The 26,773-nt window shown below is 51.5% G+C and overlaps 1 protein-coding gene across 10 annotated transcripts in view; it reads left to right on the forward strand.

Annotated features, from left to right (window-relative positions):
• Window positions 1–26,265, forward strand: part of ZBTB7B (zinc finger and BTB domain containing 7B) — a 330,604-nt gene extending 304,339 nt beyond the window's left edge. For 9 of the 10 annotated variants that reach the window (XM_082202278.1, XM_082202270.1, XM_082202273.1 and 6 more), the window contains exons 2-3: window positions 20,761–21,751; window positions 23,772–26,265. In XM_082202278.1, the coding sequence (XP_082058404.1) occupies window positions 20,769–21,751; window positions 23,772–24,258 (1,470 nt within the window). In that variant the 5' untranslated portion in view covers window positions 20,761–20,768 and the 3' untranslated portion in view covers window positions 24,259–26,265. Of the gene's footprint in view, window positions 1–18,596; window positions 19,929–20,760; window positions 21,752–23,771 lie in introns of those variants that run through there. The other variant, XM_082202271.1, reaches the window with a different exon arrangement.
• Window positions 26,266–26,773: the final 508 nt, after the last annotated feature.

Below are 26,773 nucleotides of genomic sequence, written 5' to 3' on the forward strand. Positions count from 1 at the left end.
GTTTAGCTGGTGATAGATCACAAAGTTGAAAACCAGATACCAACCAGCCCTAAAGAGTATTATGACCTAACCTTAACCCTTGCCTGCCCCTTACTGTCCTCAGTCTCCCTCTTTCTCCCTGGTGCGCCCAGGACTCACTGACATGGGCTCCTTCGACAGATGACCATTTTGTTTCTTTCACTGTTTAAGAACTGAACTTTGCATGGGCAAAATTCAGTGCACCTTGGCTACCGGGACTTTCGGCTTACTGGGTTTTTGGAATTTGGCAACCTGTGCTGTCTCTGCGCGTCTCCATCTTCTTGGGAAGAGTCTTTCCTCCAAACAGGTCAAAGTGGCTTACATAGTCCTCCCCCACCACACATTTTCATCTTCCCAACAACCTTGCGAGGTTGGTGAGCTTCAGAGATAACAGACCAAGGTCACCTAATGAGATTTGTGGCCAAGTGGGCAGGTGGGGAGGTGTTCAACCTAAACCCCGCCAGACTTGGTCCAACCCTCTAGCCACTACACCACACTGCCTCCTGGGGGGGGGGGTAGAAGCTACGCTTGCATTTTGCCAGCTGGCGTGTTTTGAGGTTGCGACTGGAAAGAAAATAATAATAATGGTCTCTGTCTCACTTGGAGACCGAAACAGAAGCACCATTGGCTTCCGTTGTCTCGGAAAGTCGCACTTCAAAGCATCAGCAAACGCAGCGATGGCAATGAAAGGAACTTTTATCTGATTTTCTTTTAAAAATAGACAATCCAAATAGTCAGCGTGGGGTTTTATTTTTTTTATTCTGAAAAAAACACACAGAGAGACTGTCTCCTAAAGACAGAATTGTCGTCCTTATTCAGGATGCTTTCAGACCTTGTTGGACCACAGCTGCCATCCATCCCCAGCCAGCAGGACCAATAGTCGGGGGGATGAAGTTTGGGGGAATCTAGACAGCTACAGGTCCTCCACCCCAGACTTGGGCACATGGCCCAGGCAATCAGGGATCACATGGCCCAGCCAATCAGTGTTAAAGGCATTTACAGAGCTGTAAAGCAAGGTTGAGGGACGTGGGTAGCGCTGTGGGTTAAACCACAGAGCCTAGGACTTTATGATCAGAAGGTCGGTGGTTCAAATCCCCTGCTCCTGCCCACCTAGCAGTTCGAAAGCACGCCAAAGTGCAAGTAGATAAATAGGTACCGCTCCAGCAGGAAGGTAAACAGTGTTTCCGTGCGCTGCTCTGGTTCGCCAGAAGCGGCTTAGTCCTGCTGGCCACATGACCTGGAAGCTGTACGCCGGCTCCCTCAGCCAATAAAGCGAGATGAGCGCCGCAACCCCAGAGTCGGCCACGACCGGACCTAATGGTCAGGAGTTCCTTTACCTTTTTAAAGCAAGGTTGGGGAAGCTGGGGGAATGTTCAAATGTCGTTGGGCCACAGCTCCCGTCAACCCCAGTCAGCCTGGCCAATGGTCATTAGGGATGGGAGATGAAATTCAGAAAAATCTAGTGGGTCACATCTTCCCTCTTCTTAGGCTGTGAGAGGTGGGGTCCTACAGATCCTGGAAGTGAGGAATTGGAGTCAGGAGGAGGGTTAGAGTGGGAAGGTGGAAGAAGAGAGAAACAGAAGCCTATTCTCTTTTGTTCTCCCAAATTCATGGAGGGCAAGGCTCTCGATTGGCTACTAGCTGTGCTCCACCTCCACACCTAGAGGCAGCAGTGTGTGGCGTGGTTGAACTGTGGAACTCCCTGAGACAGGAGGCAGCGATGGCCGCCATCTTGGATGGCTTTAAAAGAGGTTTGGACAAATTCTTGGAGGCGAACGCTACCCAGGGCTACTAGGACTACCCAGTAGGACGCAGCGATGCTTCTGAGTACAGTGGTACCTTGGGTTAAGTACTTAATTCGTTCTGGAGGTCCACTCTTAACCTGAAACTGCTCTTAACCTGAGGTACCACTTTAGCTAATGGGGCCTCCCGCTGCCACAGCACGATTTCTGTTCTCATCCTGAAGCAAAGTTCTTAACCCGAGGTAATATTTCTGGGTTAGCGGAGTCTGTAACCTGAAGGGTCTGTAACCTGAAGCGTATGTAACCCGAGGTACCACTGTACTGACCTGGAAACCACAAGAGGAGAGGGCCGCTCCTGTGCGCAGGTCATAGCTGTCAACGGTTCCCTTTTTTAAAGGGACATTCCCTTATTCCGAATAGGATTCCTCGCAAGAAAAGGGAAAAGTTGACAGCTCTGACTCAGGTCCTGCTTGCTGGTTGGCCACTTGAGGAAACAGGAGGCTGGACAAGATAGGCCATTGGCGTTCTTGAGACGCTGAGGACTAGCCTCATGCGCCGTGGCCTTGCAACACAGAAGCTTGCTTTCTTCTACTTTCAGCGCCTGATCTGTTTCGGACCTGATTCACCACCCACTAGCCAAACTAAACACGCTCTCTCTTTCTCTCTTTCTTGGGCCTGTCTAAGTCTAAGCCAACACTCCTTTTCCTGCAAGCTGCAACAACTGCGCTGCTGGACATTTTTTAAAATATGTTCCTGAAGCGTATGACTTATTTCAGTCTCCCACCCCCCCTTTCTTAAAGAGACCACGTTGTTTAGGGGCTGGAAATCCTCCCACCCATCTGAGCCACTCCCTTCCCCTGGGAACTCGCTAGCAGCAAAGTCACATCAGGGCGGCTGTGTGGTTTCGCGTTGTGTTGTGTGTGTGTGTTTTATGGTACGAAAGCCTTGCTCTCTCCTGCTTGCTCCCAGCTCTCTGGCAGGCGGGTTCCTTTCCTTGCCAGGGTCCTCCTGACCCAGGGGAGAGGCTCTGCGTGTACCGGGGGCCGTTCCCAGGACCTGTTTGGGCACGTCCCCTTCCCACCCATCACCTGCCTGGCACCGCTCAGGAGCTGGCGCAAAGGCCCCCCCCCTCCTTCTGTCCTTCGGGGCCGGCTTGCAACAGAGGGATTAATGGGCGTTGGGCAGGAAAAAGTACAGCCGGTTCCTGAGGCTGCCTGTCAGTGCCCAGGTGTTGCCACCCTTGGCTTCCCTGCCCTGCAGTCCGCTTCCTTGACTTAGGCAGATGAGAGTATCCCGACGCCCACGGCAGGAGCCCAGCGCCACACCCGAATTGGGAATTTCTGATAAGAGGAGCTGGTTATCCGAATCAGGCCAGTGACCCAACTCATGGGTCCTTCTGTTCTCTAGATGCCCCACTGGGAAATGGTTGAGTTAGCCTGACAACCATGCCTCTTTCAATTTTATTTTTATTTTTTCCTGTGCTCAAGCAGGGCTGGATTAACCATTAAGCAAAATAAACTTGATGGTTGTGGACCCTCCTTCCTTGGAGGTTATTTTTTAAGCAAAGGTTGGGTGGCCCTCCGTCGTGGATGCTTTAGAGATGAAGATTCCTGCACTGCAGTGGGGTTGGGCTGGATGAAACATGGGGTCCCTTCCAACTCTCCAGTTCTGTGATTCTAAGCCTGTGCTTCTAAGCATCAAGGGAAGGGAGGCACCACAAAGTTTTTCCATTTTAACCAAATTAATGGTCACAAACTGCTCACCTGAGCGTTCGTTTTCTCAGTTGAAGTACATGGAAAAAATCGCAACAGAACAACTTTGCGGCAAAGCGGGCTTGGGTGCCTTATCTCTCCTAAGTATTGAAGCAGGCAGGCTAACGTCAGGATCTGATCCAAGACTTTTCAATTAGAAAAAGGAGGAAGGTTTTCCAAGCGTAAATAAAGTTGGAAGTACAGTGGTACCTCACGTTAAGTACTTAATTCTTTCCGGAGGTCCGTTCTTAACCTGAAACTGTTCTTAACCTGAAGCACCACTTTAGCTAATGGGGCCTCCTGCTGCCGCTGCGCCGTAGCACGATTTCTGTTCTTATCCTGGAGCAAAGTTCTTAACCTGAAGCACTATTTCTGGGCTAGCGGAGTCTGTAACCTGAAGCGTCTGTAACCTGAGGTACCACTGCATTCAAAACAAGCATTATTTCCCATCTTACTGTAGGTTTTGTTTCGTTTCAGAAAATTAAATTTTGTTCTACGGTTTATTATTGTTTATAGTTTGAATTGGATATATATGGGGGGCACCAAAATATTTTAAGTGCTTAGGGGCTTCGATAGGTCTTAATTTGGCTGGAGTCTTCCTTCCCCCTCCCTGCTTTTGGGATGGGGTGGGGTTCAAGCCAGGAGAGAGCTACCTGTGCTATACTCCTCCAAGTGTGCTAGATGGGCTGGATCCAGCAGGCTCTTTTTACATTGCCGGACTCCAACTCCCATTAGCTCGCACCAGGCAGCACCAATGACCAGGGATGATGGGAGTTGTAGTCCAGCAACGCCTAAGGCCCGCAGGTCCTGCCTCTCTGCTTCTTAAGCTTCCTGCCTTGATGCCACTCAGACTCTTGTTCCATCAGTCCCAGCGCTGGCTCCCCTGTTTGGCGGCAGCTCTCTCTGGCAGAAAAGGGTTGTTCCCATCTCGTTCCCTCTGCTTGCGGGTTTCCCAGAGGGGCATCTGGCTGGCCACTGTGCCATCCTGGGCCGCACGGGGCTTTGGCCTGACTCAGCTGGGCAGAGTCTGTGGCAGCTGGTTGCACCAGGGAGGAAGAGGGCGATGCAGAACAGCGACTCGTGCAGAGCAGCAGCAGGCTGTCTCCTGTAAGAGGCAGGCGCAGGTTCTGGCATTGAGGCATGGCAGGATCAGAAGGGAGAAGGTGGAACAGCAAACTCATGCAGAGACACAACAGGGCCCCTCCCCTTCCTGTAGCTCAGTGGTAGATCTTTTAAGGCAGAAGGTTCAAGCCCCAGTTGCGTCTCCCGGTAGGGCTGCGAGACACTCTCTGACTGAAATCCTAGAGAGCTGCTGCCAGTCAGTGTAGGGAATCCTGCGCTAGGCTGACACCACAGATGGCGGCTTCCTGCGTTCCTCCTCAATGCATAGGCGTCGCTTCTGGAGGCAATTTTGCAACACACAAATTTGGAAATGAGTAATAGACACATACACCTAATAACTCGCACAGCTAATATTTGGGGATTGCAGGAGCTACTGAGTTGACTTTCGCTGGCCAGTCTTTTCCTGGGCGCTTCACCGCGGCTTCTTGCAACACAGGTGTTTCTAAGACGATCCCTCAGACGTCACTGGGATCCCTTGGGGGCAGCGATCCAAGGTGTTTTGGGGTCTTTGGTTTGGGAGGGAGACATTTGGAAGAGGGGCAGTGTGCCATCTGACACAAAGCTTCCCATTTAGCTGCATAAGGTCCCGGGGTCAGTTCCAGGTTTTGATCATTCAGGAGCCAAAACGTCTGAGAACTAGGCTGCTCAACTTCCAAGGTATGACTGTACAGTGGTACCTCAGGTTACATACGCTTCAGGTTACAGACTCCGCTAACCCAGAAATAGTGCTTTCAGGTTAAGAACTTTGCTTCAGGATGAGAACAGAAATCACACAAGGGCGGCACGGCAGCAGCGGGAGGCCCCATTAGCGAAAGTGGTGCTTCAGGTTAAGAACAGTTTCAGGTTAAGTACGGACCTCCGGAACGAATTAAGTACTTAACCTGAGGTACCGCTGTACTGGAGACCCACTGCAAGTCAGGGTAGCCCACAGACGGGGAAACTGTGCCCAGACTCCCAGCTCCCCCAACCCCAGCCAGCAAGGCCAGGAGGTGGGGCTGAGTGGGGACTCCAGAGGGCTGCAAGGCCCCCCAGCTGTGGGCTAAAGCAGGGATCAGGAACCCTTTTCAGCTGTGGGCTGGTCCACCGGCCCTCAGACCATGTGGTAAGCCGGATTATATTTTGGGGAAAAAAATTGAACGAATTCCTATGCCCCACAAATAACCCAGAGATGCATTTTAAATAAAAGCACACATTCTACTCATGTAAAAACATGCTGATTCCCAGACCGTCTGCAGGCTGGATTGAAAAGGCGATTGGGCCGGATCTGGCCCCCGGGCCTTAGTTTGCCTACCCCTGGGCCTAGAGTGTCAGACTCAAAGCACAGAAGGTAAAGGTAAAGGGACCCCTGACCATTAGGTCCATTTGTGACCGACTCTGGGGTTGCGGTGCTCATCTCACTTCATTGGCCGAGGGAGCCAGCATTTGTCCGCAGACAGCTTCCGGGTCATGTGGCCAGCATGACTAAGCCGCTTCTGGCGAACCAGAGCAGCGCACGGAAACGCCGTTTACCCTCCCGCTGGAGTGGTACCTATTTATCTACTTGCACTTTGAGGTGCTTTCGAACTGCTAGGTTGGCAGGAGCTGGGACCGAGCAACGGGAGCTCACCCCGTCACGGGGATTCGAACCGCCGACCTTCTGATTGGCAAGCCCTAGGCTCTGTGGTTTAACCCACAGCACCACCCGCATCCCTAGCGAAGCATAGAAACATGGCTGCAAATCCATAAAAGGTATTGGTGTTGGGTGACCTTGGGCTGAACAGTATCTCTCAGGCTCACCTACCTTCAGGGCTGTTTGGAGGGAAGGCTATAGGCATTCCCCGGGCTCCTTTGGATGAAACTTAAGACAGGAACGTAATGCAAGCGTCTGACCGTCCTGATCGACTTAAGGAATGTTCTTCTTTGGCAAGATAGCATCCTGATTTTCTTTTTTTAATGCCTTTGCCATGAATACTAAAATCCTTTAGCTTTCAGCCCCCATCCCTTGAGCCAGAAGCGAAGTCTCTTGAGTTTCTTAAGCCAGTCAGGTTCTTGAGCATGTCTAAGCAGCCAAGCCAACCCTCACCAGCAAAAACGCTTTAAAATCCCAAACTTGTACTATGTTTGCATCTTAATTCCCTAACGCCCAGCACCCGGAGCTGCCTGCCCAAGTTGGTGAACGTTTGGCAAACACGTCTCTTCCGTAATAAGTTGAACCCCATCGGTTCTGTTAGGTGGTGTTTTGTTTTAAGTTAAAAAGGAGACTCTTGCTTTTTGGCCATCTTACTTTGCGTCCCATCGTAGGAGAAGTTGGCGCAGATCTTTGGATCACGTCATGTCGACGACGTCTGTGATTTGCCGATTGGCTAGGGTGCCTGAGGTCACACCCCCAACATACATCGAAAACACACTTCGGCAATCATGGCTTCCACCCCACCAAAGAATCCTGGGATATGTAGTTTCCCCCACCACAGAGCTACAATTCCCAGCATCCTTAACAAACCACAGTTCCCAGAATCCTTTGCAGGAAGCCATGCACTTTAAATGCAGTGTGTGACCTGACTCCCACTGGTAGGAAAAGACCCTACATTACAATCCTCAGCATCTCCAAGGAGGCCTGAGAATCTTCTGTCTGATACCCTGGAAAGTCTGTGTGGACAACTGTAGAATCGCAGAGTTGGAAGGGACCCCGAGGGTCATCTAGCCCAATCCCCTGAAATTCAGGAATGCACTTGTCTTAGCAATGGCAACAAGAAACACTGTTCTCTCCCCCTCTCTATTATATTGCTGAAATAAATCAAATAAAGAAATATGGGTGGATTGGGCAGGGAAACCAGGATTTTTGTGTGTGGAGTTCCACATCCAGACAAGCGCAGAATTATTTCAGTTCTAAGAATACACGCTTGGCTTCAGTTAGTGGATTTGAAACAGAAAACGAAGTAGATCCCGCAAGTCTGAAGTTGTGTGGATGTACAACAAGTATACAACGGGCAGCAGGGCGTATGCCTTACAAACAACCCAGGGTGTGAGAACCAGGGATTTTATGACCGCACAAGGCTTTGTTGTCTCAGGACTCTCAGATCCTTTTGTGCTGCTTTAGGATTGCAATTGTTTTTCAAGTTGTTCAATAGTTTGGCTGTGTGTGTGCCCTCCGTTACGACATAAAGACGATTAATTATAAGATGCTTTGGAGAGTTCAAAGCTCTCCCTGAACTTATCAGGTCAATCTTGGCTGCAGCCCTCTGAGGTAGGCTGGCGTGGCTGTCCCCTTTATGGGGCGGCGGAGACTGAGAACAGGGCAGCTTTGCCCCCGAGCCAAGTCATGCGTTGGCTGGTGTGAGATTCAAATCTTGAGACTATCCGACTCGCACCCGAGGTTCCCGAGACTTGAGATCGCTTCCATGCTCGGCGCTTTGCTTCTGCCTTAATTAACTTTCCCATACTTGCAAAGCAGAATGCTAAATGTGAACATTTGACAACAAAAGCTTTGGTTTTTCTAAGCTTCTTCCTTGCATTAAAATTTGGCTCGGGTGTGTGTGCTTGCCATCGCCTCTTGAGGACTAGCAGCCTAACGCTGCATTCATTTGCTAAATGACGTATTTTTTGCTCTATAAGACTCACTTTTTCCCTCCTAAAAAGTAAGGGGAAATGTGTGTGCGTCTTATGGGGCGAATGCAGGCTGCGCAGCTCTCCCAGAAGCCAGAACAGCAAGAGGGATTGCTGCTTTCACTGCGCAGCAATCCCTCTTGCTGTTCTGGCTTCTGAGATTCAGAATATTTTTTTTCTTGTTTTCCTCCTCCAAAAACTAGGTGCGTCTTGTGGTCTGGTGCCTCTTATAGAGCGAAAAATACAATATCCAATGCAACTCCAGTAAATCCCAGGTTCTGGTAGGCAACTGGAACAAAAAACTGAAAACCCAACGCAATTCCAAGCTGGACTGAAAAATGTGCAAATTTTAAAACTCTTCACCCCGCCCCTTGTCCCATCTGGCTCCGCCTCTGACTTGATCCTCCATAACCTACCAAATCCCACTAGGCTCCGCCCCACCACACCTGGGATTCCGTCCTAGCTGAAAATTCTCCTAGGCCCCGCCTTCACCCCGCCTTCACCCCACCAAGCCCTGCCTCCCCACCCAAGCTGTTACTTCTGCAGTCTGCTGGTTCTGGGGCTGATGCCCAGGACGGCCGTCACAAATGCAAGGGGAACCGCAGGGCTTAGTGTCTCTTTCGGGGGAATTCTAGCTGATTCAGCTTTTCTCTAACCCCTGTGTGGCAAACGACACTTTCCGAATTCCCCCTTCGCTGCATTCATCCTCCCCCCCCCCTTTTTGCATCTGGTCACCCTCCATAGTCAGGGCTTCCCGTAAATGCGCAAAGCCCCAGCACCCATAGATGTGCACTTTTGGCCCTGGCCTCCTGGCCCTTATCTCTCAGCATCTCCCCCGAGAGCAGCAGCGGAGGTGGAAAAACCCCTCCTCCAGTCACCGCCGGGATAGCTCAGCCCTGCTGCAACATCCGCCACCCACTTTTTAAATTCTTCTTAAAACGGAGGCGAACAACTGCCTGGAAGCTACATTCTCCCCCCCCCCCACACTCTCTGCACCCCGGCCTTCCCTCAATCCTGACACCCTCCAGGCATTGAGGGACTACAATTCCCATCATCCCTGAGCATAGGCTGTATGTGTGGGGAGGTCAGTGGGAGCCGGGAGCCCCCGTCAGTGAAGACCACCAACCTAGATGGCCTTGAAAGAGGAGTGGGGGCCTGTATAACTTTGCAGCCTAGACCGTGGCTGGCTCCCAGTGATAGAAACTCAAGTACAGTGGTACCTCGGTTACAGACGCTTCAGGTTACAGACTCCGCTAACCCAGAAATAGTACCTCAGGTTAAGAACTTTGCTTCAGGATGAGAACAGAAATCGTGCTCCAACAGCGCGGCGGCAGCAGCAGGAGGCCCCATTAGCTAAAGTGGTGCTTCAGGTTAAGTACAGTTTCAGGTTAAGAACGGACCTCCGGAACGAATTAAATTCTTAACCCAAGGTACCACTGTATATAAGCTAATTGCAAAATGGCACCTTGAATCTAGGTTGCGGTAGCCGCAACAGAATGTCGATTTGCCACTGGGGGGTTGGACTAGATGAGCGCTGGGGTCCCTTCCAACGCTACGATTCCATGATCTCAACTACATTGCTTGCCCTTACAACAATTCACCTGCCCCAAGAAGGAGAAGCACACACAGGCGAAATGGAAATGGTATTAACTATGGAGCAAGGCAGAGGTTTTTTAAGGCAGAGGGGGGGGGAATGCAGAGAATCCTTCACAAAACAGTGCCCTAAAATACATAACTGGACTCGTTTTGATTAATGTCTGCAGGAGACTTTGTGGATATTTAAGTTATAATTAGAAAAATCTTAATAATTATTCTTAAAGGAAACGGTTTATAAGAAGTAAATGAGGAGTCCACATACAGGTTAAAGGAAGTCTTTTATTTGGTTGTTTGTATTGTTGTATGCTATGCTCATTGTATGTTATGTTCATGTTTAATGAGGGTGGATTTGTGTATTGGGGGTGGGGGGTTTATGTTGTGCTATAAATAAAATTCCAATAAAAATTTAAACATTAAAAAATAAAATAAACTGTGGTAGCCAACCTGCCACCCAGAAATCTGCATGTGGTCGCAATTGGACCTGTGGCAGTAGCAAAACGCGCCTGGCGCCTGGCTAATTTCTAACACCGCCAGCTACGGGTTCGGCTCCATTGTCTGCCCCAGGGGGTTATTTATCGAGCCTCTAAGGGGTTGTTTTGTGTGGATCACCTAGCCAGCTTCACTTTGAAGTTGGGATCCTTTGGTTCCTTTCATGGCCAGTCTGAAGAAGTAGCCAAACCCGACGGATAAGTTCTGAGTATTTGGCTGGGCATGGCGACGCTGAACCCCGCAGAGGAGGCATTCGCCTTGCCCGCTTGGCCATGCTCCGAGGGGCCCGGAAACACCCCTGCAATTTGTTCCCCATCAGATGTTGGAGGGTATCTTTTCTGAAGCCTGGGCTCCGAAATCTCCCTCCTGGGTGACGGAGGAGACAGCTTTCGAGTGGTTGAGAGGCCGTGGGTGTGATGAGCCGCGAGGCACGCAATTCTCACAGACCCCCCCCCCCTTGGCCTGCCGCAGCAAAAAAATCTTTTGCTGAAAACAGGAAAAGGTGTCAAACCCCAGAGCTCCCACGTCAAAGGTGCAGGGTGGGGGGGACGGTGGGGGGGACGGTGGGGGGGTTGCTCTGTAAAGATCTGGTTTCAGTGTCGCTAGATTTGTTGCCGAATCTTCCCCTTGTAGGGCATTCGCAATGGGGAAACTGCCATCTAGCTCAGCCTTTGAGCCCCACGTTGGACAAAAAAAACCATGCATTTTAGAAGTTTGGACTAAATGACCCTGCTCTGTGATTCAATTATTGTCCACACGGACGTGCAGCAACTGTCCAGGGCAGGCATAGGCAAACTTGGCTCTCCAGATGTTTTGGGACTACAGCTCCCATCATCCCTACCTAACAGGACCAGTGGTCAGGGATGATGGGAGTTGTAGTCCCAAAACATCTGGAGGGCTGAGTTTGCCTATGCCTGGTCCAGGATATCAGATAGGAGATTCCCAGGCCTCCTTGAAGAGCTGAGGAATGAATGTAGGGCCGCCTTCTACCACTGAGTCATGGCCTTTTCCCTAGAAATAAGCTAAGGTTCTGGTCCTCAAGATTCTAGAAGGTAGATTTGAACAGGAACCCAGGAAGCTGCCTTAGTGAGTCATCTAGACCGCTGCCCCATCTAGCTCAGGACTGTTGACATGGGCTGGCAGGGGCTCTCCCGGATTTCAGGTAGGGGACATTCCCAGCCCCACCTGGAAATGCAGGGGATTGAACCCGGGACCTTCTGCATGCAAAGAGGTGCTCTCCCACTGAGCTGGGGCGCTTCCCAGCCCCCCCGGGCTCCTTGCAATACACCTCCATCCTGCATTACAAAAGGGTGCAGTTGCAAGCTCACAGGTGAGACCGGGCTCAGGGCAAGATTGCTTCATCGCCCCAGCCTGAGCCAAATGGCTGCTGTATCAGATCTTGGTGTGTAAACTCTCTGCCATAGGTGGGGAAATGATTTGAGCAGAGCAGGTAGCTGGAGTTTATTGTTTGGAGTGGGGTAAGGCGGCACAACGCACCGCCTTTTAGATTAGTTCATGATCATCTCCCTTTTTGGGATGGATGTGTAAGGCTAGAATGCCAGCAAGCATGCACAGAGTGCCTTTCTCTTGGCACCGAGGCCTTGCTGGCATTGCAGGTGTGGGGCCCAAGGACTTCTCATTTAAAACAAGGCAAACAGATATCAGAATGTGTGGTGGTAAGAATTCTCATTTTGGATAACCAGAGCCTGCTTTGAATGCCTGCTTACCCAAGGAATAAGTGGACTTGTTCAGACTCAGTTTTCCCCACCTGTGAAATGGAATCAGCAGTGCTCTGAGTGGCTGTGATGACTAACCTGGACCATCATTTTAAGATTGTTTCTGAGACAAGCTTTATTCCTCTGGTTTTTACACCTATTAGATACTGGCTTGTTCCTTCATCTTTGAAAGCCTAGTTCTCGATTCCTCATGTTCCACAGCCTTCCAATCTGGACTACTACTACTACTACTACTACTACTAATATTATTAGCAGTGAATCCAGAACAACTTGGGCAAAAACATCTGAACACAACATCTCCACATTCTTTAGTTTCCATTTCCATTTTGTCTCTGGCCAGCGAGCTGCAAAAGGGCATGTTATTTTAAAAATAAATACACTGCAGTTCTGATTTATCTTTAAATCTTGCATCAAATGCACAGTTAAACCGGAATAAATTACCCCAAACCTCTGTCAACCAGGCTATTTGGAACTGAGCTGGATATTCCTACATTTGGGCAATTTTTATTTACATTATTTGGGTTGTTAAATGTGTACCCTGCCCTAACCTTTTAAAGGGCCCCTACGTACATTATTCTGCACCCTGCCCTTTCTGTTATCTCACCAACCCTGTAAGGTAGACTAGGCTGAGAGAGGGCATTGACTGGCTCAAGGTCAACCAGTTAGCCTAGTGGCTGAGTGGGGATTCGAACCCGGATCTTCTAGCTCTCTAACCACTATACAACACTGCCTCTTAAGGCACAAATGCATTTCCTGAGCAGTATTTCCTAAACCTCGCATTCTCTAGGTGCAGATGTGCTACAACTCCCATCATCCCTGACCATTGACATTGATGGGAGATATTGTCCAGAACATCTGGGTGAAGATTTTGGGGTGCCAAATTTGCCAAACAGAAATCATACTGAAAGTGAAGTTTACTTTATCAGCAGTCAACAGACCATTAAAACATTTTGTAACAACTGAATGCGCCTGAAAATCAGAATTAAAATACTAGACACTCAGGCAATATTTTCAGGCAATCCTAAGAAGTCTATTAAGGATAGCTGTGCCCAAAAACTTTGCCTCCTGATCAATGGTTGACTTATAGGAACCCTGCAGCTTGGAGGAGGGACCAGGGAGGGACTGTATTATGGGATATATTAAACCTTTCCTCACCTCTTCATAAAAGCTATAATGGAGAAGGACATGCAAAATAGACTCCGCCTCAACGCTGTTACAGAAGCTGCATCTTTTGTCCACTGAGGCCACAGTCACACCATAAGTTAAAAGCACTATGACGCCGCTTTAAACAGTCATGGCTTCCCCCAAAGAATCCTGGGAGCTGTAGTTTGTTACGGGTGCTGTTAGGTGGACCGTGCCCCCCCCATTCTCCTCCCAGAACTACAGTTCCCAGAGTGCTTTAAGAATCAATCCTGCCTCCCAGGAGCTCTGGCATTCGCCGAAACACATAAAATTCTAGTCCTCATGATAATCTATGGCAGGGGTAGGCAATCTAAGGCCCGGGGGCCGGATGCGGCCCCAATCGCCTTCTCAATCCAGCCCACAGACGGTCTGGGAATCAGTGTGTTTTTACATGAGTAGAATGTGTGCTTTTATTTAAAATGCATCTCTGGGTTATTGGTGGGGCATAGGAATTCGTTCAATTTCCCCCCAAAAAATATAGTCTGGCCCCCCACGTGGTCTGAGGGACAGTGGACCGGCCCCCTGCTGAAAACGGTTGCTGAGCCCTGATCTATGGGAACAGCTCTTCTGGGAAAGGATGGGGATTGAATTGGAGATGTGCTGCTCACGGAACCACATTATGGGAACAGTGTGAAGGGGACATGGGGGCAAAATATAATACAGTGGTACCTCGGGTTACAGATGCTTCAGGTTACAGACTCCGCTAACCCAGAAATATTACCTCGGGTTAAGAACTTTGCTTCAGGATGAGAACAGAAATCGTGCTCCGGTGGCGCAGCGGGAGGCCCCATTAGCTAAAGTGGTGCTTCAGTTAAGAACAGTTTCAGGTTAAGAACGGACCTCCAGAATGAATTAAGTACTTAACCCGAGGTACCACTGTAATGGGAGAATCAGGGTGTTGCACAATTGTCCCCATGTTTTTTTCTCCGTGATATATTAAGCAGATGGTGAGTTTGGGTCATAGATGATGCAGTTTAGTAGTGCATTCGGGCTATGGCATTCATGGCATTATGGGAATGATTCTTCCTTGGGAACATAGGGGAACTGACTTATACCTTGCCCTTGTCTACACTGACTGGTTGGGGGTTGTATAGGTGTGCCTGCTTTCTATTTCTTTTGGGCTGGGCATGGGCATTTTGACTTTTGCTCATTCCATTCCTTTCAAATGGGTGTTTTGCAGTTCCTCCCACTTCTCTCTATGTCCCTTCCCCTCAAAACTTTGGGGACCCCCAGTGTTGCACCTCAAAGCTGCCCCATTTTCTTATCTCAAACAACACCGGGCATGTTGCCTGTGGTTTCTGCAGCGTGGTGACGCTCTTGACATGCTCAAAGGCACTCTCCATAGTATGTATGGATGTGCAGGCGATAAAAGTGGGTTGAACTCACCCTGACTATACAATACTTGTAGAGGGGATTCTGGGTACTGAACATGCATTTATTTACGTACAGGTGTGAGGAACCTGTCGCCCTCTAGAAGCCAGCAATAGCCCTCCCCCCCCATGAATTTGTCTAATCCTCTTTTAAAGCCATCCAATTTGGTGGCCACCTCTGCCTCCTGTGGCAGGGAGTTCCGTAGATTAACACCGCTGCAGTTAAACTAAAAAGTCCCAAATGCTACCACTCATTTCTGATGCTTTCTTGTTTTTGTCCTCTCAAGGGGCTCAGCAGGAGGGTCATCCCCTCTGGCAGTCTTTGCAAGAACCCTGAGAGGTAGGCTAGGCAGAATAAGGGGAGCCAACCCAATGTCACACTTTGGGGGTGAATAGAGGATTCGACTTTGCGCTGGCTCTGCCGCGGATACAGAGTTCTGCCCTCCTTCTGCTTTTCCTGACAAAAGCTCCATGCTTTCAATGCCTAGCAGGCAGCAGTGCACCAGGTGAAGCTTTCCCCAGAAATGGCTGCACCAGTTGAATTTCTGCCCGCTGTGCAGTTTTTAGAGCCCTCTGCCCGCAAAGCCCTTATAGCTGATTGCGTCCGGACCCTGCCAGTCTCCCCTCAGCTCCCTTCCAAACCCTGATGGCTTCTGCCTGTGCCACAACCACCACCTCTAATCCCAGCCGATTGCTCCTCCTGCTAATCCCTCCTAATCTGATTGGCGTTTGTCAGGGTTTGTCAACCCAGAGGGGCATGATGGCTTAATTGCAGCTCAGCCCGTCCCTCTGCCTCCCACCTGTGCCCGCAGGGGCAGGTGGAGAAGGCCTCGTGGGTAATCTCAGGACTCCTGGGTTCTATTCCCAGACCTGGGAGGGGAGGGAAATCGAGAGTGGAGGTTTCTGTGTTCTCAGCAGAGGCTTGCTGCCTTGTTTTGTTTCCCCTGCTGTTTTGCAGCAGCAGCAGCAGCCGGGCAGAAATTCCACAGGCAAAGTGCTGTTTGGTCACCTTTCTCTGCAGTGGGAAGGGCCGTGCAGCTGCTCGGTTTGTTTTCCTGCACAGCAGCCAGGCAGAAACTCATCAGGTGTTTCCTGCTTGGCAGGGGGTTGGACTCGATGGCCCTTGTGGTCTCTTCCAACTCTATGATTCTATGATTCTATGAAGTGCCACACAGACACTGCGTGCAGCAGGTGACCTGCGACTGCTCAGCTTCTGCTGCCCTTTAGAGCTGTCAGACAGAAATTCAACAGGAAAGGCTCTCTCTCTCTCTCTCTCTCTCTCTCACACACACACACGCAATATTCACTGTGCAGGGAAGATCGCATCAATGTCTGCCTGACATCGTGACATCCTGCGGGGAAGGGGGCAAAGGCAGTGGCACTTAGACACGAGGAATGGGAGCACGAGGCTTGGGCTGGGGGGCAGGGAGAGGGCAGGGCGTGCAGTGTGGGAAAGGAGTGGGGCGCTGGGAGGGCCAGGGCGGCTGCTAGCTGGGACTTGGAGAGACCGCGGAGAGGAGACGGAGCAAGGCCTGTCCTGGGCATCTTGCCCCATTGCGCCCCTCCCTGAGGGAAGGCAATCAAAGCCAGCCTCTCTCTCTCTCTTTCTCTTTCTTTCTTTCTTTCGTTCGTTCTTTCTTTCTTTCTTTCTCTCTCTCCCCCCTCGCTCCTCCATGCCAGGCAGGGGCTGGCAAAGTTCTGGCTGAGCTGGCATCCCCCCGGGCGTTGCCATGACGCGGACCGCGCCCAGCTCCTGGGTCAGAGTGCTCCTCCAGGAAGAAAAACCACGCCTGCCTGGCAGGTCCCCATCCGTCGTCCCCCCCACCCTCCAAGCCTTCCCACCGCCGCTCTCCTCCTCCTCCCCGCAGAGCCAGCTTGCCCGCCTGCCCATCCCCTTGCCCGGCCGGTTGAGCCTGCTTGGCAGAGAGGGGAGCGGCTGCCCCTGCTTGGAGCCCGTCCCCTTCCCACCCACCCCTGCCCCGTCGAAGGCAAACACACAGCCCAGCTGGCTGCCACCCAAGGCGGGCAGGGAGCGGCCACAAGGCAGCCCCGTTCCGACTTCCGAGAACAAGGCGAGGCACCACGACGAGTCTCTCTTGCTCTCCCCCCCCCCCATAACCCACCATCTTTGCCCAGCTGGCACCTAGGTTATCTGTGCGAAAGGTGGGTGGGAGAACAGGATGCAGCAGGGGAAACATTATTAGAGAGTGCCGAAGGGAGTTTAGGATTATTTTACTTTCCTTTGTATAGCACGTTTTTATCCAAGCAGCCTAAGGTAGCATACCTTGCTCCCCCCTTCCCACAACAAGTTGGAATTCGAACCCGGGTCCCTCCCAGGTCCTAGTCTGACGCTCTCGCCACTACTCGCTCTCTCTTAAAAACTGACTTCTTTTAATTGGTATTGGGTAGGGGGCAAGCTAACCCTTTCCATTTCAGTTTCTCATTTCTACCACTGTTTGATTTTTTTGTTTTCCCCCCAAAAATGAAAATTCGTTCAGTGTGAATTTTCCCTACTGTACCCATTTTTCGTACGCAGTTTGCCAGAGAGGCACATTTTCTTTGCAGAGTGTTTCCCCCTAATATAATGCATGTTTGGGTAGGGTGTTTTCACGAATACATGCAGTAAAAGTACAATTTACCCTCAATGGTGTTGGCACTATCATCCTTTCCCATATCCCAGAAGTTGTTGGACTACAACTCCCATCATCCTTGACCTCTGCCTGAGCTGGCTGGGGACAACGGGAGTTGTAGTCTAACATCAGCTTGAGGAGGAGCCACAGCTGAAGGCCATAGCCTAGAATATGCTGGAGAAACTGCATCATAAAATTCAGAAGAGTTCAAATTTCGAAGGCGGGCTGCATTTCAGTTATCGCATCATTTCGGAAAGTGCAAAAATTAGGTAAAGGTAAAGGCACCCCTGACCATTAGGTCCAGTCGTGGCCGACTCTGGGGTTGTGGCGCTCATCTCACTTTATTGGCCGAGGGAGCCGTCGTACAGCTTCCAGGTCATGTGGCCAGCATGACGAAGCCACTTCTGGAGAACCAGAGCAGCGCACGGAAATGCCGTTTACCTTCCCGCCAGAGCGGTACCTATTTATCTACTTGCACTTTGTGCTTTCAAACTGCTAGGTTGGCAGGAGCAGGGACCGAGCAAGGGGAGCTCACCCCATCGTGGGGATTCAAACCACCAACCTTCTGATCGGCAAGTCCTAGGCTCTGTGGTTTAACCCACAGCGCCACTGCCTTAAAATGTGAACTGGATCGAAATGCTCCCCCTTTCCTGGGGAATTGCACCTGGGACCTCACCTACAGCACTAAGGATCTTTATAGTTCTACTGGAAGTTTCTAGACTCCTGTCAGGCCCCAGTCAGTATGACTACAGGTTCAGGGAATGATGGGAGTTGTAGTCCAGCAACCTCTGGAGAGCCACAGGCCCCCCTCTCCTGTCCTGGACCGTGTCACAACCTATCAGGGATCCCATATGAAATGATTCCAGCACGCCCTACCCCCGATCTGTACTCTGGCGCACGGAAATGGCAGTGCTCCTAAGCACATACAACATGCAATCGGAATTTCGACCTGGGAAGCACCCCGCAGCCTTGTTAGGAATATCTAGGGCAGCCGATGCCCTCCAGAGGTTGGGAGCTGTCATTCACAACCTCTGGAGGCCAGGAAGCCGGTCTAGGGAACGGCTTGGCTGAAGAGGCTATGCTGAGAGCCACATTCCCTTTGTGGGGGGGGGGCACATGCCAGCGGTGGGCGGGGCCAGAGGTAAAACACCCGGAAAGAGCAACAGCTGAGATTTGCCTGGAGAAAAAGCGCTGTTTTGTGGAGGGAAAGCGTGGCACGAAATTGTGCGAAGGCACAGCAACCAAAATGACGGCCATGCTCTCTCGATAAATAATAATAATAATTTATTATTTATACCCCGCCCATGTGGGGGGCTTCCAACAAAACACTAAAATACAATAACCTATTAAACATTAAAAGCTTCCCTAAAGAGGGCTGCCTTCAGATGTCTTCTAAAAGTTTGGTAGTTAGTTTTCTCTTTGACATCTGGTGGGTGTTCCACAGGGCGGGTGCCACTACCGAGAAGGCCCTCTGCCTGGTTCCCTGTAGCTTTGCTTCTCGCAGTGAGGGAACCGCCAGAAGGCCCTCAGCGCTGGACCTCAGTGTCCGGGCAGAACGATGGGGGTGGAGACGCTCCTTCAGATATACAGGACTGAGGCCGTCTAGGGCTTGAAAGGTCAGCACCAACACTTTGAATTGTGCTCGGAAACATACTGGGAGCAAGTGTAAGTCTTTCAGGACCGGTGTTATATGGTCTCAGCGGCCGCTCCTGGTCACCAGTCTAGCTGCCGCATTCTGGATTAGTTGTAGTTTCCAGGTCAAAAAACGGGAAGATAGTACGTCTGGGAAGATGGCGTCCTGGATTTTGCCTTCAGATTGTTGGAGGGTATGGGCTGCTTCCCACCCACCACATTCCCCCCTCTCTCTCTCTTGCCTAAATCCAGGGCAGCCCGAGGCATGATGGGAGTCCAAGGTTGCCTCCCAGCCAGCAAGGGTGTGAAGACAGGGTCCGTGAGGGGCGTGGCCTAGGGAGAGAGTTCCGGGGGCCAGACACACAGGCCTTAAGGGCCGCCTGAGCCCTCTCCCCCTCCTTCCCCCTGCAGCTTTCGCTCTGGGTCTTCTCTCTCTCTCTTCGGGCGCCCCGAGAGTGGAGGGTTTGAGACTCTCAAATGCCATGGGTCGTGGGCGGCAGGAGGGAACTGCCCTATCTTTCCTAGGAATCTGCCTCGAACCCTGTCTCTATCAGGCCCCTGATCTCCTTTGCACCGTCTGGGGGCGAGGGACTTCCTCCCGCTCTGAGAAGAAGTCAGTGCTCTGCTCTCTCAGAGTCTGCACACTTCCTTTCCGTGTGTGTCTGTTCTTTTCTGAGTTTCTTCACGTACATCTGCCATCTTCCCTGAAGGAGGCCTGGGTTTTATTGCTTTATTTAATTGAAGCTTCTACGTTGTCTTCTCTCTCCTCCCCCATTCAGTAGAGAACGTAAGACTCTTAATCTTAGGGTGGTGGGTTCGAGTCCCGTGTCGGGCCAAAAAATTCCTGCATTGCAGGGGGTTGGTCTAGATCACCCTGGAGATCCCTTCTGCTAGTCCGTGATTCTGTGATAAAGGTTCTAAGAGCAGCTTACGTAAGATCAGTTAAGAAAACGACAACTGCAATGCTTGCGCTCTGAAAGACATGGCACAAAAGGAAAAGGCATGGGGAAGGAAGAGGAAAGCGAGCAAAACACAACCCCTTTTTGATTTAGGCTTGGAGGGGAGGCAGGCGGGAAAGGTGAGTCCTGCACTAAGAAGGCCTTTCTTCAAACCTCGCCTCCATCTTGGAGGTGCAGCTGTCGCGGCCCTCCCTCTTGGCCACAAAGCTCACTGTGGGTGACCTATCTCACTGGGTTATATTGGGGATCAGTTTGAGGAGGAGAACCATGTATACCACCTGGGGGAAATGGTGGGGTTTAAATGCAAGAAATGTATAAATGGTAAGAACTGAAAGCGATCATTTCCCGCTTTTAGTTTCTTCAGCTCCTTTCTTGGATTGTCAGTTTCCTACAGAGACAATGTGTGCAGTTGGTGAATCTTTGGGCAGATCAAGAGTGAAATAGTCTCTGATGTTGAATGACGAAATACATAGGATCTTGGCGAGTGATTTAATGAGGAACCTGCGACATCGCCTCATAAACACCTCAACAGACCCAGTTTCGGATTTTCTACAAATTAGCACACTCTTCAGACCCTATTTAACCAAGCCCAATGCCACTAACTGCACACAGGGAAATCAGCGAGGCTGGTTCAGTGGGCAATGCGAGGACGCAAAGAAAGATCTGCTAAGGGCTATTAGAGTAAACTTTCCGAAATTAACAAGGGAAATAATGGGATGGAGCAGAGCAGCATATAAACAGGACTAACGCAACCCTCTGTTAGCCTTAGTAAATGATTGCGAGTTTAAGGAATTGATTGCATCTTGAAGGATTAATTGATCAAAACTTCTCAAAATAAATGATGGTCCGTCCCCAAACACCTTGCTTTGAATGGCTTTTAAATACAAAACCTAAATGCTGCCTGTATTGGCTGGTGTTAACATCCCTGCTCTTTCCCCCCTGTTCTTGCAGGTGAGGCAATGGGAAGCCCAGAAGACGACTTGATTGGGATCCCTTTCCCAGAACACAGCAGCGACCTGCTGGGCAGCCTCAACGAGCAGCGCCGGAGGGGGGTTCTCTGCGACGTGACCTTGCGGGCCCAGGGATCGGAGTACCGGACCCACCGGGCCGTGCTGGCAGCCTCCAGCCGCTACTTCCGGCGGCTCTTCGCGGGGCCCGGCATGGGCGTCTGCGAGCTGGATTTCGTGGGGGCCGAGGCGCTGGGAGCCCTGCTGGACTTTGCCTACACTGCCACCCTGACCATCAGCACGGGCAGCCTGGCAGAGGTGCTGCGAGCCGCCCGGCTCCTGGAGATCCCCTGCGTCATCAAGGCCTGCGTGGAGATCCTGCAGGGAAACGGCTTGGAAGCGCCCGTCCCCGATGACGCCGCCCGCGAGCGCGCCCACCGCTACCTGGAGGCCTTTGCCACCCTTCCCAACGCCGAGGGCGACCTGCCCGAGCCGCCCGTCTACCCGGCCCCCCGCCGCAGCAAGAAGATCCGCAAATTCCTGCAGGCCAAGGGCTCCCGCCTCAACAACCACCTCGGCGAGCTGTCGCCCTCGCCGTCCCCCTCGTCGACGGGGACGCAGGAGCGGCCGAGCCCCCCAAGTCAGGCCTCTCCGGCGCCAGTCCTCGCGCACCCCCACGAAGACGAGGTGCTGGCGCCCTCTCGCGCCTTCCCGTACCCGTACACCCGCGGCCTCTCGCCGGAAGACCTGGGCTCGGACGAAGAGCCCACTGAACACGACATCATGTCCTACATGCGGGCCCTCAACCCGGAAGGGCCGTCCCTGGGCCTGGACCCCCCGGACAAGCTGGTGCGCAAGCGGCGCTCGCAGATGCCCCAGGAGTGCCCCGTCTGCCACAAGGTCATCCATGGCGCAGGCAAGCTGCCTCGCCACATGCGCACCCACACCGGGGAGAAGCCCTTCGCCTGCGAGGTCTGCGGGGTCCGCTTCACGCGGTGAGCCTTTCCCCCCTTTCTTTCGAAACTGGCTCGCTCTGCCCACTGTGTCCTGGCTTGATGCCAGCAGCAGGATGAGGCAGGTGCGAGAGAACAGACTGTACCACATGGGAGTGTAGGGGTGTGTGTGAAAATACCACAACTTCCTTCTTTTGCTGTTGGCCGTGTTGTTGAAAGCACAGCTCCTTGCAAAGGAGGAGGGAAAGGTTCTAGATCAGAGGGGAAGGGGGCTATTTTGTCCGAAGGCCCCATTGCTTTGCAGGGAACCTTCTGGGGGCTGGCATGCCCAGGGGTAGATATAGCGAGATGCATTGAGCGGGTGGAGTTAATGGATGCGACTCTGGATCTTTGTTCGGGAGGCTACATCTGAGGGGGTTTTTAATATGCACGCAACCTGCGTCTCTCCATCCAGACACCCCAAATTTCCTGGGAAAAGGGGATTGGTTGTTAAAGCACTCAGGGGGAGGAACAGGTGTGTGTCTCTTAACAGCTCCGTTGGTATAGCATGAGACTCTTAATCTCACTTTGGGCAAAAGACTCCTGCATTTCGGGGTATGGTTCACCAAGCTGTTCTTACGTTCTTATGTTCCCCAGTACCCCATTTGCATGGGAAGCAAATCTCCAGACTACGTGAAAAAGGTTGATTATTCAGCTCCTCCTTGGCAACATGGTCCCTTCCAACTCTGCAATTCTATGATTCTAAGATCTCTCAGCACTCCTAGCAAACTACACTTCCCATGGTTCTTTGGGGGAAGCCACAGCTGTTTAAAGTGGTATCATAGTGCTTTAAATGGCTAGTGCAGATGGGGCCTAGGCAAAACTCTTATCACTCCCATTTCTGCTGAAAAGCTGGCCCCAGCTTCCTTCCTTTTTTGTTATTAAACGGGCCGTTGGTCACCCTCCGAGAAGACCCATTGAAATTGCTGGGCTTAAGTGACTCAGGTCCACGGCTTCTACTGAATCCAGCCCAGTGTTTTTTTAAGCCGTACTGGCCTGGTTTTATTAGAATTATAGAATCTGTAGAGTTGGAAGGGGCCACGAGGGATATCTGGTCCAATTCCCTACAGTGCTGGAATAATTTTGCACAACATGGGGCTCAAACCCACGACAGAGATGTTTTCCTTGGTCTCCCCCCCCCCCCGAGCTGTGCAGAAGGGGGGAAAGAAGTTTAAAATAAACAGTACCTTTTAATCCTGCACAAAGTGGTGCTCCCTCTCCTAGAACTGACAGCAGCGAAGAGACAGGTGAAGAGAGAAAGGCAGCGAGGACTGTTCCATCCGTAGCACTCAAGGGAGCCTGCCTATAGACAAGCTTAAAGAGGCTTCTCCTTTCCTAGAGCTCCCTCTAGAGGCCATTCTGCATTTATCTAACTGAGCAATTACTGGGGGGGGGGGCTTTTTTGTACCCCATTTGCCACCAGCCCCTGCTAGCAAGGCCAATGCTCAGGCATTGCGATTTTTGCATAGCGCACAGACACACAAATCATGATTTGCAATATATCATATCTCTGATGAAAATAGGGATGTATTATTATTATTATTACTTACTATTTATACCCCACCCATCTGATTATGATGCCCCAACCACTCTGGGCGACATATATGAAACCATAATAAAACATTAAACATTTTTAAACTATACAGGTCTGCTTTTAGATGGCTTGGGGGTTGGATAACTCCATATCCTCTTAACATTTCTCCAGTGAAAATAGGGGCTTCCTAAGGGAAAGCAGGACGTTCCAGAATCAAATCAGAAACCAAGATGGCTTCTTGTAAATCCGGGACTGTCCCTGGAAAATAGGGTCTGATATATTGCCAGGTCAAAAATGATGAAACGGTATCACAATGTGGACCTCAAACCAGTTTCGGACAATAAATCGCCCAGCCTTAATTCTGTGTGGGCCGCTGGGTTCGTTTCATAAGGACTAGCTGCCCTCTTGTTTGAAATTGAGGTTGCCCACAAGCAAGGGAGATGCTCTTGCTGACGCAAATCTCATGCCTCCCCCCTTTCCCCCTCGCAGGAACGACAAGCTCAAGATCCACATGCGGAAGCACACGGGAGAGCGCCCCTACTCGTGTCCGCACTGCACGGCCCGCTTCCTGCACAGCTACGACCTGAAGAACCACCTCCACCTGCACACGGGCGCCCGCCCCTACGAGTGCTGCCTATGCCACAAGGCCTTCGCCAAAGACGACCACCTGCAGCGCCACCTCAAGGGCCAGAACTGCCTGGAGGTGCGCACTAGGCGCCGGCGCCGCGGGCCCGATCCCGAGCCCAACTCCTTGCCCGCCGCGGGGACGCCCTTGGCCGACCACGACTTGGCCAACGGGCTGACGGATGAGCAGTGCCTCTCGCTCGCCCGCGGCTACTGGGATCCGGCCCGCGCCCAGCAAGCCCTGTCTCCTCACATCAAAGAAGAGGAGGACGAGGACGAGGAGGAGGAGGAAGGCCGCGAGGAGGGGATGGCAACGGACGACGGGCCGGCGGCGGAGGCAGAAACGGCGTAGGGGGCCCCCCTGCCCGAGACTAGGCCTCAGGCCTTCTTTGCTTTGGCCGTTGCCACGGCGACTCTGGGGACTAGGCCGTGGTCCAGGCTGAGATGCACTATTCCCCCACCCTTTCTGTTGCCGCGGCAACGGAGACGAGATGCACTATGACCCGCCCCTCCCTGGCGCACTGATTTGGTGCCTTTAGCGACCCCTCAAAGGGGTACGGGGCAGTTATGAACCAAAGCAGGTGGGGTTGGGGTGGGGTTGGGGTGGTGGGAGGGCAGAAAAGCAAGGGAGAGGGTTCATATGCTCAGGATCAATGAAATAAGCAATTAAATAGAGATAGTGCTATTGGGGGGGGGCGTGGGAGGGAATCCTGATTTTTTTTCTTCTAAGAAAACAAGAGAATTATATAACTTTGGGAAGGGGGGAGTGGTTGGTGGCCCCCAGACCCTGCACTTTTGGGGGGTGCTTTGACCCCCATGTTAGGGAGGCTAGGAGGGGATGACTAGATTTATTTATTTTTCTTAAGGCGAGGATGTCAGGTTGAGGAGCTTTTGAGGAGTGTGCCAGGTTTCCTGGATTTGATCCCTGCCTCTAGCTTTCCAGAGAATTTTATTTCTGAGGGGGCAGGAGAGAGAAAGAAGATCTTTATATTATTCCGGGCCCTGAGACTGGCAGCTGCTTTTTGAGAGGGGGCGAGTGGGAGGCCCACGACCTTTGCATGGTGGGAAAGGGAAAACGGGGCGTTTTTTCCCACACCACCCAGGGGCGGTGCCTGCACCCTATATTGACTTCACCTCCTTTTTTGCACAGAGAGCCCCGCTCGGCCCGCGAGGCTTCCTGGTGGCGTCCTTGCACAGTGCAGAGGGCTGGTCCCAGCAGCAACCCGTCGTTGTCGTCCCCAGCTTGTTCATCTGGGGTAGGAAGATGCTCCCCAAACGAGTCTTGTGACCCACATTCCCATAGCTCTTCCACACCAAGACCCGGAACTCCTTGCAAGAAGATAGATTTTAGCACTTGGCGGGGGACGGACCATCAACTTGGGGTTATCTCCTCCCCGTAAAAACCCTCCCCACAGAAGTTTCATTCCACAGCAACAGGTGTCCGGTGGACTTTTGCACAAAAAGGCAATGACCCCGTTGTGTTGACACCCCACTTTAATTTCCCTCCTCCACCGTTGCACTAGGGTTTTTGCCTGTGATTTGAGGGCGGGGAGGGTTTGGACTGGCACACTCCTCGATGGTGGTTAGGGGTCAGGTCTAACTTGTTCCCCCTCACCCCCATTTGCACATTCCTTAGATTTCCGTGCCCCCCATCACCTCTCTGGAGGGGGCAAAACAGCCGGTGGGTTGGGTTGGAGAGAGGCGGCGTTTGGGGAGCGCAGGGAAAAGTCCGTCCCTAGAGTATTAGCACAGAGTTTAATCTATATTTAAGAGATGATGTAATATATTATTCCCCCCTCCCCAAACTCTGCTTTCCCTTCCACCCCCAACCCTGTCCCAATTCCCCCCACCCTCCCCGCAGGTGTGTTTTGGGGGAGCCTCTCCTCGGGTGAATAGAGGGAGGGCAGGTCTCCCCTGTCTTCCCTGACTTTGTTTTTTAAAAAGTGCCTGTATGTTTAAACTTGAATTTCTAGCTACTTGAAGTGCAAAAAAGCCCCACTGCTTGTTCCACCTTACCCTGCAATACCTCAGCTACCCCTCACCCTGTCTTCCCTGTCTTGAAGACCCCCCCTCCCCTTAGACTCTTCCTGCAGCAGCGATTTGGTGATGGGGTGGGGTGGGGAACAGCTGGAGATGAATGGAAATACCACCCTCCCCATTGCCTTTCTCTGGGAGCGCTAGCAAAAATGTGGATATTTTCCTGGATGGCTGTGGGGGCGGATATGTGGGAAAGACGGACGGGGTGTTCACCTCCCCGCCATTTCATTTGGTGTTGTTGTTTTTTTAATTATTATTAATGTGCTGGTATTCCCGGTGTCCGTTGAGGCTGCTTGACAATAAAAAAGGAAAGCAGGGGAAATTTTGGGCTTGCGTTGGTGTCTGGTGCCTTCATGGACAAAAATTCTCCCACAAAAGGTGGAGCGAGGTGGCTTGCGCGCGACATGAGGGTTTACATCATTGTGCGTGTGGTGGTTTTTTTCTTAAAAACAATGTTTAGGGGTACAGTGGTACCTCGGGTTACATATGCTTCGGGTTACATTCGCTTCAGGTTACAGACTCCGCTAACCCAGAAATAGTGCTTCAGGTTAAGAACTTTGCTTCAGGAATCAGGAACAGAAATCGTGCTCTGGCTGCACGGCAGCAGCAGGAGGCCCCATTAGCTAAAGTGGTGCTTCAGGTTAAGAACAATTTCAGGTTAAGAACGGACCTCCGGAACGAATTAAGTACTTAACCCGAGGTACCACTGTACTCTCATTTTGACTCAAGTAAATCACCATTTTATAGTTCAAATCAGGGGAAATAAATACAGTAAATGGACAAAAGTACAATGGACAAAATGTTTAGGCGTATGTGTACCCCTACGTACC

Source organism: Podarcis vaucheri (genome assembly GCF_965113315.1).
Source record: "Podarcis vaucheri genome assembly, chromosome: 16".
Classification (NCBI taxonomy): domain Eukaryota; kingdom Metazoa; phylum Chordata; class Lepidosauria; order Squamata; family Lacertidae; genus Podarcis; species Podarcis vaucheri.